This window comes from Pecten maximus, chromosome 2 (genome assembly GCF_902652985.1).
Source record: "Pecten maximus chromosome 2, xPecMax1.1, whole genome shotgun sequence".
Lineage (NCBI taxonomy): Eukaryota > Metazoa > Mollusca > Bivalvia > Pectinida > Pectinidae > Pecten > Pecten maximus.
In genome coordinates, this window is record NC_047016.1 from 38,425,475 (window position 1) to 38,438,278 (window position 12,804).

The 12,804-nt window shown below is 34.4% G+C and overlaps 1 protein-coding gene across 1 annotated transcript in view; it reads right to left on the reverse strand.

Moving 5' to 3' along the window:
* Positions 1 to 9,492: 9,492 nt before the first annotated feature.
* LOC117322012 (14 kDa phosphohistidine phosphatase-like) overlaps positions 9,493 to 12,804 on the reverse strand; it is a 51,094-nt gene continuing 47,782 nt past the window's right edge. The window contains exon 3 of the mRNA XM_033876710.1: positions 9,493 to 11,447. Coding sequence (XP_033732601.1) covers positions 11,352 to 11,447 — 96 coding nt within the window. The 3' untranslated portion in view covers positions 9,493 to 11,351. The remainder of the gene's footprint in view (positions 11,448 to 12,804) is intronic.

Consider the following 12,804-nt stretch of genomic DNA (forward strand, 5'->3'; position numbering starts at 1 on the left):
TAAAATTGAAATGGAAAGTAGTTTTCCTAAACTACAGTTCAATTTCATTTTCATTTCAATTTTAACTTCATTAACACATTATAGTCGTAATGTGATAGTCATAAACTCGTAGCAAACACAAATAATTGAAGAATTAAACATGTTATTCCGATAGAACGCATGCAGACAAGAATGTGTCCACCAGGCCCAATCTCCCTCTGATTTGATGACTGTTCTAATAACGGTTTAATGAATAAGCGGGTCTGAAGTATCAACCACGCGCACGTGTTATCAGATGAAAAGATATATCGAAACAATTTCATGATAAGTTCATGCAGAATTAAATAAACTTCTGGTCTGCGCATGGCACTTTTTCTAGTAAATTGGTTAACGATACAGTGTAAAAAAGACATGTTATTATTAATATCCTATGAATTGCAGGTTTGGCAAAGTCACGATCGTGTTCAAACAATCTAAGTTTTAAGTAAAAGTCTTCCGCTACTAAAAATAAAAAGATACAATGTGATTTTTTTTTTTTTAAATCGGATTTTATATAGTATATAGAAACAATGTATTACTCTCGTACTGGGTATTTGTTGATAATGCCAGGTTTTTTTTTTGTTCTTTGTTTGTTTTGTTTTTGTTTTGTGTGTTTTGGGGGGTTTTTTGCTCTTTTTTTCGATTTGTTATTATTTGCAAATAATACTTGAATGCTTTTATTAGATGATAAATAGTGTATTTACATAATTAATTAATTACATTCCCTTACTTATACTTTTTTAATAATGCATTTTGAGATTTGAAATCTCATATTTTTAGTGTAAGGGTTATTTTGATCATTATGAAAGGAGTTTGTCATAGGATGAATGTAGTCCTTCAGCTCCATCTTCAGATAATTCACAATGCATGTGTAGTTTGAAGGGTATTGGAAGTCGAATGTCACCTAGCTTGTTTCTGAAATTGTCAAAATCTTCAAATGTGAACGGGGAGGATCTAAATGAATTTCAATGAAGGGGAGTTTGTACATCAGACTTTTCAGCCATGCTGAGTCAACAGCTTTCGTGAAGAAAATAAACAATAAACGAACAAACAGACATATTCCTGTTATTACCACAGGCGCTTGCATAGAAAATGAGAATTTAAAAAAAATGATATCAGTGGTATGTGTACTGGGTACTTTACAGAGTACACATACCACTGTCATATAAAAAAAATGAAAATCACATTTTCTATGCAAGCGCCTGTGGTTATTACCACACACATATGTGACCGTGACTGACAAAATGGGCCCAGATGAGGAAAAATCAGATGGCCCATTTTGTCAGTCGTCGTCACATATTTGGTAATTAGGTATATGTTTTTAATTGGGCTAACAAATTACAAAGTGTATGAACGATGTTTTTGGTATTTTGCAATACACATTGTATTTAGGATGGCACATCCATGCTTGTGGTTTTGATTTAAACACATTTATTGACCCAAAATTGAGCAGAGGATTAGGCACAAGTTTTTCCAACTTAGCAACGCCCTTTCCTCTAATACAGTTCATATACAGTTGTGTGATCGCACAACGTCCCAAAAACATCGTGCGCACATCGTGCAGACATCGTGCGCACAAATGTGCGATGTGCGATACAAACCGCACAACTGTGCGATGTAAACCGAAATTAGGAGACAAAGTATTACTACAGTAAATATCAAATAAACGGGAACTGTTCTCCGTGCATATTACCATCGTCTGTTTACATCAACGTCAACAAACAAGTTTACTTACCGTCAGCGGTAGGCTATAGGTCGAGGCTACGAGAATTTGCTTGACATTCTGAATGCTGGGTTGATTTTTTGCAGGCGTGCTTGTGAAAAGCAACATACAATGATCATGACAAAACATCCATATCCTGGAACCAGAAATGTTCTACGATATTGACCTGGTAATCTTGATAATTTGAATTTATTTAGGAAAAGAAATGCAAATGTACAGTATATATGTATTCATGTTTCATTCTTAATATTTACCATTTGAGTGAAGTTATGTATAGATCTTGAAATTTGCTTTCAAATTTAGAAGAATTTGTTCAGATAGTATACATTGTTTAATTTTTCTGGTAACATACATATGTACTATGCATGCCAAACTTAGGCCTAATGTAAAATTTAAAACAATAAAAAAAATCTCACTTGAAAATCAGTCCTCATTTATTTGTCTCGACTAAAAATATATGAAAAATAGTTTTAAAAAAATGAATAAAAAAATTGTTTACGCATGATTCTGATGCGTAAAATCTTTAATGTGTTACACGCTTGTAAATTTCACATGTATCTCTCATGTAACAACAAAACATGTGATTCTCATGCGTGCCAAGTAGGCCTAGACATGTACATCCCATGATAATCGCATATGGATGACATGAACCTTTCATGCGAAAATCATGCGTGTGGAAAATCATATGATATACGCATGAGAGTCGTGTGAAAATCGCATGTGTCCCACGTATGTGACACATGTGTGGCACTTTTGCCTGTGTATGATATGGTTTTAAGGGGGTAGAAAAAGATGTTACTTTAGCGCCGTCATTTCTACCGAGGATATTGTTTACTTTAGCGCCGTCATTTCTACCGAGAAAGTTGTTACTTTAGCGCCGACATTTTTCTACCGAGAAAGTTGTTTCTTTAGTGCCGTCATTTCTACAGAGAAAGTTGTTACTTTAAAGCCGCCATTTTACCGAGAAAGTTGATATTTCAGTGCCGTTATTTCTACAGAAAAAGTTGTATATCTCATATCTCGCTTAGGCTATGATGGATTTTGTCCATACAAATTCATAGTATTTCACGCGCACCGAGTAATCTGGGTTCAAGGGGGGCAACTCTTACAACTTCTTCTGCTTGTGTTCTCATCTTTCAACCTTCAATCGCCTGTGTCAGGTTTGAAAAGTTATACTTAACTATAAAAATAAATAGATATATTCAGTAGATACACGCATCGTACCAGCTCTAAACCGATAGGGCGACAATGTTAAACAATTAGAGATTTCTCTTCGTTACTGTACAGGCCTACTGTAAAAGTAGACTGACCTATCCTGCAGGTTTGTCATTTGTAATTAAAAAGACAACAACATGCATACACACACAATCACTGGGTGATGATAGGACTTTAAACAAAAATATCAAACACCAAAAACGACGAAAAGGTTCCGCCTACGTCAGCTGACCTGACATATTGTCTACTCCAGGTTTATTTGGACTCCTAGTTTGTGCATGGAGCACCTTTTCAGACGTTTTTGGCTGTTAGATTAACAACCATTCGGTAAAACGGACACCCCTCGATGTTCATGTAAGGAAACGTTTGTTTTAATTGTAACACAAAGTCTATATTAAAATCATTTGTGTAGAACAGTCTTGATAACAAACAGTCACCCTTCCAACGATCGTCGTTATCTACCTACTTGTTACCTACTTGTTACGTATGTGTTACTTATGTGTTACTTACTTGTTACTTACGTGTTACTTACTTACTTGTTACTTGTTATTAACGTGTTACCTACTTGTTACTTACTTGTTACTTACTTGTTACTTACTTGTTATTAACGTGTTATTTACTTGTTACTTACGTGTTATTTACTTGTTACTTTCGTGTTATTTACTTGATACTTACGTGTTATTTACTTGATACTTACGTGTTATTTACTTGTTACTTACGTGTTACTTACTTGATACTTACGTGTTACTTACTTGTTACTTTTGTTACAAGTTTGTCATCGAGCTTTTCTGTAAGACTTGGGGGCCTCTCTGAGCCATTGGCGGACGTACTTCCCTCGTCACTCGGTCTAGAATCCCGTTAACACATACAGTATAATGACTTTATGTTACTGTAGTCAGTTGTAAATTTACCATAGGTAAAAATGTCTGCCTGGTGTCGATAAACTAATAAACGTCAGATCAATAAATAGGGGTTGGTAAAACGAATAATTTGGACTATTGGCCATCAGCTATATGAAGATCGGCTTTCAGTCAAGTCCAGTTCAAAGAATAGGTAAAAAAATATTCTCATTTGTCATTTGTCCTCGTTTATCCTCCTTTGTCATCACTTGTCCTGTTTTGTCATTATTTGTCCTCTGTTGTCAGCATTTGGTGTCTTCTGTCATCTTTTAGCATAACTTTAAAAAGAAAATCAAATTTGTATCGTGTCCCCCACCCGAATAAGTTGTAGTTTCAAACATAAGACAGGCTTAGAATTGAATTTTGAATATTCTATCTATTTTCTTGCTTGTTATGAAACTATATTTATTCTAAAAAAGTTGTATTTTGAAACTAAAAAAAAAAAAAAAATAAACAAAGGAATTGTTTTTGATGTGATGGAGATATGTTTTCTCGTTTGTCCTCATTCGTAATTTTTTAGTTTCATTCTCCGTGACAGTATCTCGCTCATCAACCACTGAAATCGGGCCAATTACACGATTACTTATAACGAGTAAAAAAATAAAATTTGTGCAAAGATGTAGATATATCAAATCAACACGTGGCATTAGGCTTGTAAGATTTGTCTCCCTTGGGATTTGGTTACGGACATGACTACTCTGTATGAACTATACTTCCCTGTATTTTTAGTTTTCTGTCTTTGGGTTAAATAAAAACATAAAAATACATAAATATTTGATTTTTTAAAAAGTTGTGCACGCATTGTTAAAATTTGTCAATAAACAAAATTATCTACGTGTTATAGTTATGCTAGCAACATTGCGCTGCTATACAGTATAAAATTTGACCAAATATTTGTTAGTTGCATATCGATATTATAAAGAAAAAAGAAATATAAAGTCTTTTCCAATCACAAAAAAAAAAAAAAAAAAAAAACAATTATCAGTGACATGCGAGACCATTGGTCTTTCGTTGTTTTTTTCTCCGGAACCATACAGGGAGGAAGTTTAAAATATTATATTTAAATCAAAATTTATATCATTCACCACAGGGATGTGGAACAAATTGCCAACTTGTTTTTAAAGGTCCACATATGTGTGTTCGGAATACTTTATGTGTCGGGTCCCTGTGCATTTACTTATATTATTTTGTGAAATACTATTATTTTGTGAAATACTATTATTTTGTGAAATACTATATGATCTGCCAAAGTTGTCTTAACATGTCAACTGACGTTTCCGACATAAAGCACTATTATGTCCGTACTTATACGGTGTATATGGAAAGCTGGTATGATATGCTTGATGCTTTATGTGAATATTTTAATGCAGAAATCTTTTGTAATTGAGCATAATCAAACCAAAAGGGATACGTTGTTAACAAAGCGACCATTGTTTGCTTCAAAGCAGATACTTTCCGTATTTAAGGTCTAGAAAAAGAAAGCATTTCACATAAAGTATGTACCATTTCGCATTTAACATTAAGCAATAAGCCAAAATGCTCAATGCTTATTGCTAAATGTTGTTTTGTTTACAGTTGTCATAAGGATTTTGAAATGCGGAATATTCTCTAGTTGCTCGAGACCAGCTGTCTTTTAGCCTTTAAGCAAATTATGGGTGTTTTTTTCTGTTTCTAGAATTGCTATCCTAAATTCATCGTCGGTTTGGTTTGGTTTATTTTGTTTAACGTCCTATTAACAGCTAAGATCATTTAAGGACGGCCTCCCGTGCGTACGACATGCATGTGTGTGGTGAGTGTGTATGTGTTTTGGGAGCTGCGGTATGTTCGTGTTAAGTCTCCTTGTGGTAGGCCGGAACTTTTGCCGATTTATAGTGCTACCTCACTGAAGCATACTGCCGAAGACATTCAGCAAGACACCCCACCCGGTCACATTATACTGACAACGGGTGAACCAGTCGTCCCACTCCTACTATGCTGAGCGCTAAGCAGGAGTAGCAACTACCACTCTGGTATATCTCGACCAGGGGACAGAACCCAAAGCCTTCCTCACCGGGGCGAACGCTCAACTAAAGGCCAAATGAGAGACATTGCCAAGGGAGACATTATGAAGAAGAAAGCTGTTAAGAAAGAAGAGAAAAGATAAGATCCCAAATTTAGTCGCCTCTTACGATCATGCAGTGGGGGCAGCAGGTACAATTCTTACGCCCTACCTGCAGATAGATACCCACAGTTGACTGAACTCCACTACACTTATCACGTGATGAATTTAGCTTGGTGATAACGAAGACGTCCTCAATTATAAATCAACATTTATCCTCATTAACAAAGTTTGATATGTAGTAAAATGGAAAGAAATCAAAAGTACAACTTCAATCTTTTAGCATTTCGCATTAAATATTTAGCATAAAGCTTTTAGCAGTGAACATTTAGCACAAAGCATTTTTTCGTATTTCGGATACGTACTCAATACAATTTATCCACAGGGGCATGTCTAGTTTTATATTACAAAAAATAGTCAGAAATACCTATATATATTGTCAATATATATAGGTATTTCTGACTATTTTTTGTAATATAAAACTAGACATGCTTCAATATATATAGGTATTTCTGACTATTTTTTGTAATATAAAACTAGACATGCCCCTGTGATTTATCACACACTCTATCAAATACACTACAGAGCGGACTTTTCAAGGGACATAACTCATATGGACATATTCAAATTACAATTTTAGAATAGATATCTATATATTACATATGGTAACATCTCAGCCTAGACATAAATCAATGGAGATTGAAAATGAAAGAACTAATGCTTTATAAACAAGTGTTTTCAATGTTAATTTTTATGTATACATATAGTCCGATAAGAATGACATTTCGTGGAATATTCCTAGTAGGTGATCCTATTTGTGCATACAAAAAAGAGTAGGTATGTCAGCCTGTTAATTGATGTTTCGGTGTATTGAGTACAGTAACTTGGCTGCAAAATGATATCTCCAATGCGATATTGCATTTTGTATTCAAATTATTCACAAATTCAGATAAAGCAATGTGCCTATACACACAGGTAAAATGAAAAAAAAAAAATGTTTATCAAAATTTTTGAAAGTGAAGGTTCTCGATCGTCTAGTCGAATAGTAAAGTTGCCAGAAGTTTGACATTTATTGAATGTAGAATTGAACAAAAAATCAAATGTAAAATGCGCCAACACATGTAAAACAACCGTAAACAAAAAAAAATATCTTGTAATGGGAAAAATACCGTACGGGACTGTACCACTGTCCCCAGTACTTTGGTAATGTACCACATAGCCCACACGACTGACAAATAAACTAGATTTGATCAAGATCCAAACACAGATGGTCATAAGATATGTTATCGTTCTGACGGTCACTTTACTACGTGTTACTAACATTTTCATTTTGCTTAATTCCTTCTCTGACCGGTTATCGGACTATCCTGACCTAGAACACGAATGTCAAGGTCAACAATTTGTATATCTTTTGAAGCCAGCCATTCATGTTTTAGATGTGCTAATTATCAAGTCTGTATGTGTCAGATTTTTGGAAGAAAAACATAAGTACAATTTTAGGATATTTTAGAGGGAAAATGTTTTCGAAACTGTTTCAGCGTAATTTTAATTATCTGACCTTGAAACTCTGCACACATCTTCATATGAGCATATTCTTCTATGTATGATCAAAATTAACAATATTTGATTTTTTTTTTTTACTTTTGATCATATGACCTGTCACCATGAACAAAGATGACACAGAACAAAGGTCAAGGTCAATGAAACGCAATACTTTTGTAGGCACTTGTACTAGCTATCATTGTGCCAAATATCAAGTCTGTGTTTATTAAGATAAAGGAGGAGAAGAAAACTTCACGGTTTTTTTTTTGTTGAAAATTCTGAATTTTGCTTGGAAAATGAAACATTTTTCAAAGTGCCATTTCTGCATATTGCATAACACATAATCATTCTCTGTGAATCGTGCTCTTTAATGTGCAAAGGAAACATTTATTTATTTTTCAATTTTCATTTTTGCCCTGGTACTGGGAAGACCTTGACCCATTTTCTGATAATGTATTAGAGAAAAGGTAGCCATGACTATGAAGTATTCAACACACTAAGTGTGCAAAGAATCGAACGATCCAAAAACCTGTTTTGAAAGATTTTTTCTCTTCACTTTTTTATCATTTGAGCTATGATATTGAATGAAGGTCAAAGTCAATTTTTTAAATTTATCAAATTAAACATAACACTAACTGTCCACGGGGTGATAAACCCAACAAACAAACCATAATCAAGTTACCTGGATTTTTCGACAACTTACTTGTACTTTACTTTAGGCCAGTTTAGCTTCATGTCTGAAAAAAAATGTTCTTCACAATAAAAAGATACAAAATCTGTCATGATACTGTATTGACCCAGGGATCTGAACTTTAGATCAGTAGAATTCTTGTTTCATTCCGACTTATTGTACTTCATAATGTCATCACAAAAAATTCATCAGTAAAGATACAAAAGTGACCTTGACATTTGACCCAGTGATCTTGACCTAAATCAGTTGACTCCTTGTTAAAATGCTACCGACATTGCTTCATAGTGTCATAACAATATGTTTATCAGTAAAGATATACAAAATTTGAACTTGACCTTTGACCTTGACCAGTAGACTCCATGTTAAATTCTGAACAACATTTCTTCGTTATGTCATAACAAAATTGACTTTTTAGCTGAGTGTGCAGTGTCAAAGTTTCGTGTGAATTTGTCAACAAATATCAAAGTTAGACCGATAGTAAAATTTGTGGACGGATGGACAAAGTGATTACTATAGGTCACCTGTACCTTCGATATGGGCCCTAATAAGTGTTTTTGTTTTTTTAAGTGCCCTGTTTCCACTTAGCTGTCAGCATGTCCAAGTTTGATGTCTTGAATTGGTCAGAGGAAACTTCACTAGTGTAGTCAGATTTTAAATCGTATCAAGGCTCTCCTTGTTTTTTAGGACACTATTGATTTTGTATTATCAATTCATTTCACTACAGCACATCCTGGATAAAAACTAACTGCTGAATGTTTCAAGCTTTGGCAATACAGAAAACCTATCAATAATCACAAAACTTGTATAGGGAATTCAATCTGTTGTCACAATTTATTGATTTTATTTATTGTAATAATCATATTTTGGAGTCCAGTATAGGAGATCAAAAGGTTCTGCACTGGTAATAAAATTCATCTCATCTTATCTTAAAACATCGCGGCCTTCTGATCCATTCTCTATCCACTTCCAATTTTTGTGTCCTCCTTTCACTTCTGGTGCAATCCTTGTAGTGCGATACTTTGGCGGACACCAGTATTGTTTTATTTGAAACAATGGTTGATTTTAAACCCTTCAAGCACCAGTGATTCACGTATCTACATGTATAAATATGTATATATCATATATATATACTGCAGGTTGCAGCTGACCAAAAGGTGTTTAGTTGTTCAGGAAACTGAAATCCTATAACTAATTGGATGTACTCAATGTTGTACAAATTGAAACATAAAATTTTGATTTATTTTTAAGATGAATTTTTTTTAGTATCAACTACACATTTAAATTAAAAATAACACAAACAAAAATACTAGATACAACATAATTTATTTTTTCCAACACATACAATGAAAATATTATGTTGTCGCTTTCAAGTTCCCACAAAATGGACGGCCATTCCACATACACAGAGTGCAAGCTATTTCAAATGGACGGCCAAAATGTTGCATCATTTCTAGACAAATTGATGATAACATTATCATATATATAGTTTATTGTTTTCAAAAGGAAGCAATACTTTGTATGTTGAATTTGTATCAAATCAGCAAAAATATCCTGATTTGAGTGAAGTATTCCAGATTCAGATTATGTGAAATCCCAATTTACTTTTTCAAACAATACTCCATATATACAATGTTCTGCCATCACAGATCTGGATAAACTTGCTCATTCAACCTTTTTTCTACATTGATTAACAAACGTACATTTACAATAGGGTATCAACTACAATAGAATCCAAATATCTGTACATTATAATTACACTTTAAATTAATCAGTAAGGTGTTAATTGGTACGGAGACGATTTGTGCGCTAACGGGTACCAATACAACTGTACATTCAATGTTGTGCCATTCCGTATTCTGGAAAAATAATGATGTTCGAATAATACATGTATACGAAAAAAGGATTTTTTCTATATTTTTGAAGCTGGAATTTATGCCTGCATTCGCAAAGTTTTGTTGTAATTGGAAACTGGTGCAGTTCATATATATATGTACAATGGTATGTGACTTTGTTCGAAATTAATTACATATTCACTGAGTTAATGATATAGAACGGAATAGCGCTACAATGCCAGCTTTTAAAATAAACATTGGGAAAATGTTAATCATGGAAACTTGAAAACAAAATATGAAGGCACGTTTTTACCGAAGACTCATTCACCACACTCAAATAAAATGGTAACTACAACCATTTCAGATAATTACCGTTCATTTTAAACTATAAATATTAAATATACTAAAATACTTATCAACAAAAATCAGCATTTTCTTATGTACTAAAACTCTTGGCAAAGATATCAGAAAATAGTCATTAACAACCAACCACAAGTGACAACTTATTTTGTACATTAAACGATTGTCTCCTATTTGACAAAGATAAAGAGGCACCTTATATCAAAGCTAATCAAAATCATGACTTTTTTGACATTTGGATTAATGTGATAAAACATCATTAAACACATATAAGTAATAGCCAGATTTATACAACATACTATAATTAAATTCTTATGAATTTGGTTTTGAAAAAAAGGCATAACAACACTGAAATGCCACAGAGGAACCTTGAGTCATATTAAAAAATTTTGCTAATGTAGTACTTGTGTGAATGACTTAAAATTATTATGATGCTTAAGACATTAATCGATAGACCAATAAATTAAAGAAAAAAATAATTATCAAAATTCTAATCAGTTTGTTTTGGCCAAAATTTACTTTCCCATTCCTATCAAATGTCTACATCTTTCATTTAGGAGCCATATATAGTAGCGTGAGGTAACCATGACAACACTTATGGTCACCTGATGTAAACAATATCTCCTACTGTAGGAAACCATGGTAACATGATGTAACTCATTAATTAGACTTAAGTAATTTGGTAACCATGGTTACATGGTGTATCCACTGTAATTCCGTATGGTCACATGATGCAAGTATTTCAATAATCAATTCATCATCAATCTTACGTAAATCCAATATTTCATTGTCTAAATTAAAGCTTCAGTAGTATAACGTCATATATTCCAACAGTAAACTTCTCCCATAATGCTGAGTGGTATTCCAACTTCATCAACTCCATTAATGCCGAGTGCTCCCAGTAGTAATTTCTTTGTCTATGATTTGAACACATCCAGTATCGGTCAAAAATGCGGAATAAGACGTGTACCCTCTAATAGCCATCGTTGTTGAATGTGATGTTATAGTGACTCCCAAACTTCTTTTGAAGCATTAAGAAGGTAACAGAGTGATCAGCTTTTCCATATGCCTACAAAATCAAAAGGTTTTTTGTTAGTTGTATGAAATATACTCAAATCAAATATTTTTAAAATACCAAATATTTTCAAGACACCAAGTGTTCAAGTCAATTTACGGGCCAAAATTCCCGACAATAACGCCAGTTCATGAGATTGTTAACTGGAATCTTCAATTGGGTGCTATCTGACAATGTTTGAAATCTAGTCTTGAGTCCAGAGAAAGTTCTCATTACTGATGATCAGTTAAAACAATCAGTTCTGTAAAAAGAAAAAAAACAAGAGGCCCAGAGGGCCTGTATCGCTCACCTGGTTTCATGAGATATGAAACAAGAATGATGCTGAAGTATATTTGTCGCTGGTATTGCTATGTCAATATATATCATAAGCATTTATATGGGTACATTTTGTACATGTACATTGGTTTTAATTCAATACTGAAAATTCAAAAAAGTGCATTAATCTACGACCTCAGAGGGATGTTACCAAACAAATGCGAGTGATATCCATTGCTTAGTTTCAGAGAAGAACTTGTTTAGACCAATTGACCCCTTTTGACCCTGACCTCTACCCCCTTGGGGGTCAGCTCCTTCCTTTATGCAATTTTGAATCCCTACCCTAATAGGATGCTACCAGTCAAACCATTGCTTAGTTTCAGAGAAAAAGTTGTTTAAATCAATTTAGCCATATTGACCCCTTTTGGCCCCACCCCTAAGCCCCCTGGCGGCCCGGGTCAACCCCAACATTTTTACAATTTTGAATCCCCATCCCATAGGGATGCTACCCGGGAAATATGAGCGAAATCCATTGCTCAGTTTCAGAGCAGAATTTTGCAAAACTGACCCCTTTTTTGGCCCCGCCCCTCAGCCCACAGGGGGGTCGGCCACATCATTTGTACAATTTCAAATTCCTACCCCAAGGTGATGCTACCAGTAAAATATGAGATATCCATTGCTTGGTTCCAGAGAAGAAGTCGTTTATATCAATATAGCCAAATTGACCACATTCGGCCCCGCCCCTCAAGCCCCTGGGGGGTCAGCCCCATCATTTGTACAATTTTGAATCTCCACCCGATAATGATGCTACCAGGCAAATATGAGCAATAGCCACTGCTTGGTTTCAGAAAAGAAGTCATTTATATCAATATAGCCAAATTGACCACATTTGGCCCCGCCCCTCAGGCCCCTGGGGGGTCAGCCCCATCATTTGTACAATTTTGAATCCCCACCCCATAATGATGCTACCAGTAAAATATGAGCGATAGCCACTGCTTGGTTTCAGAGAAGAAGTCGTTTATATCAATATAGCCAAATTGACCACATTCGGCCCCGCCCCTCAAGCCCCTGGGGGGTCAGCCCCATCATTTGTACA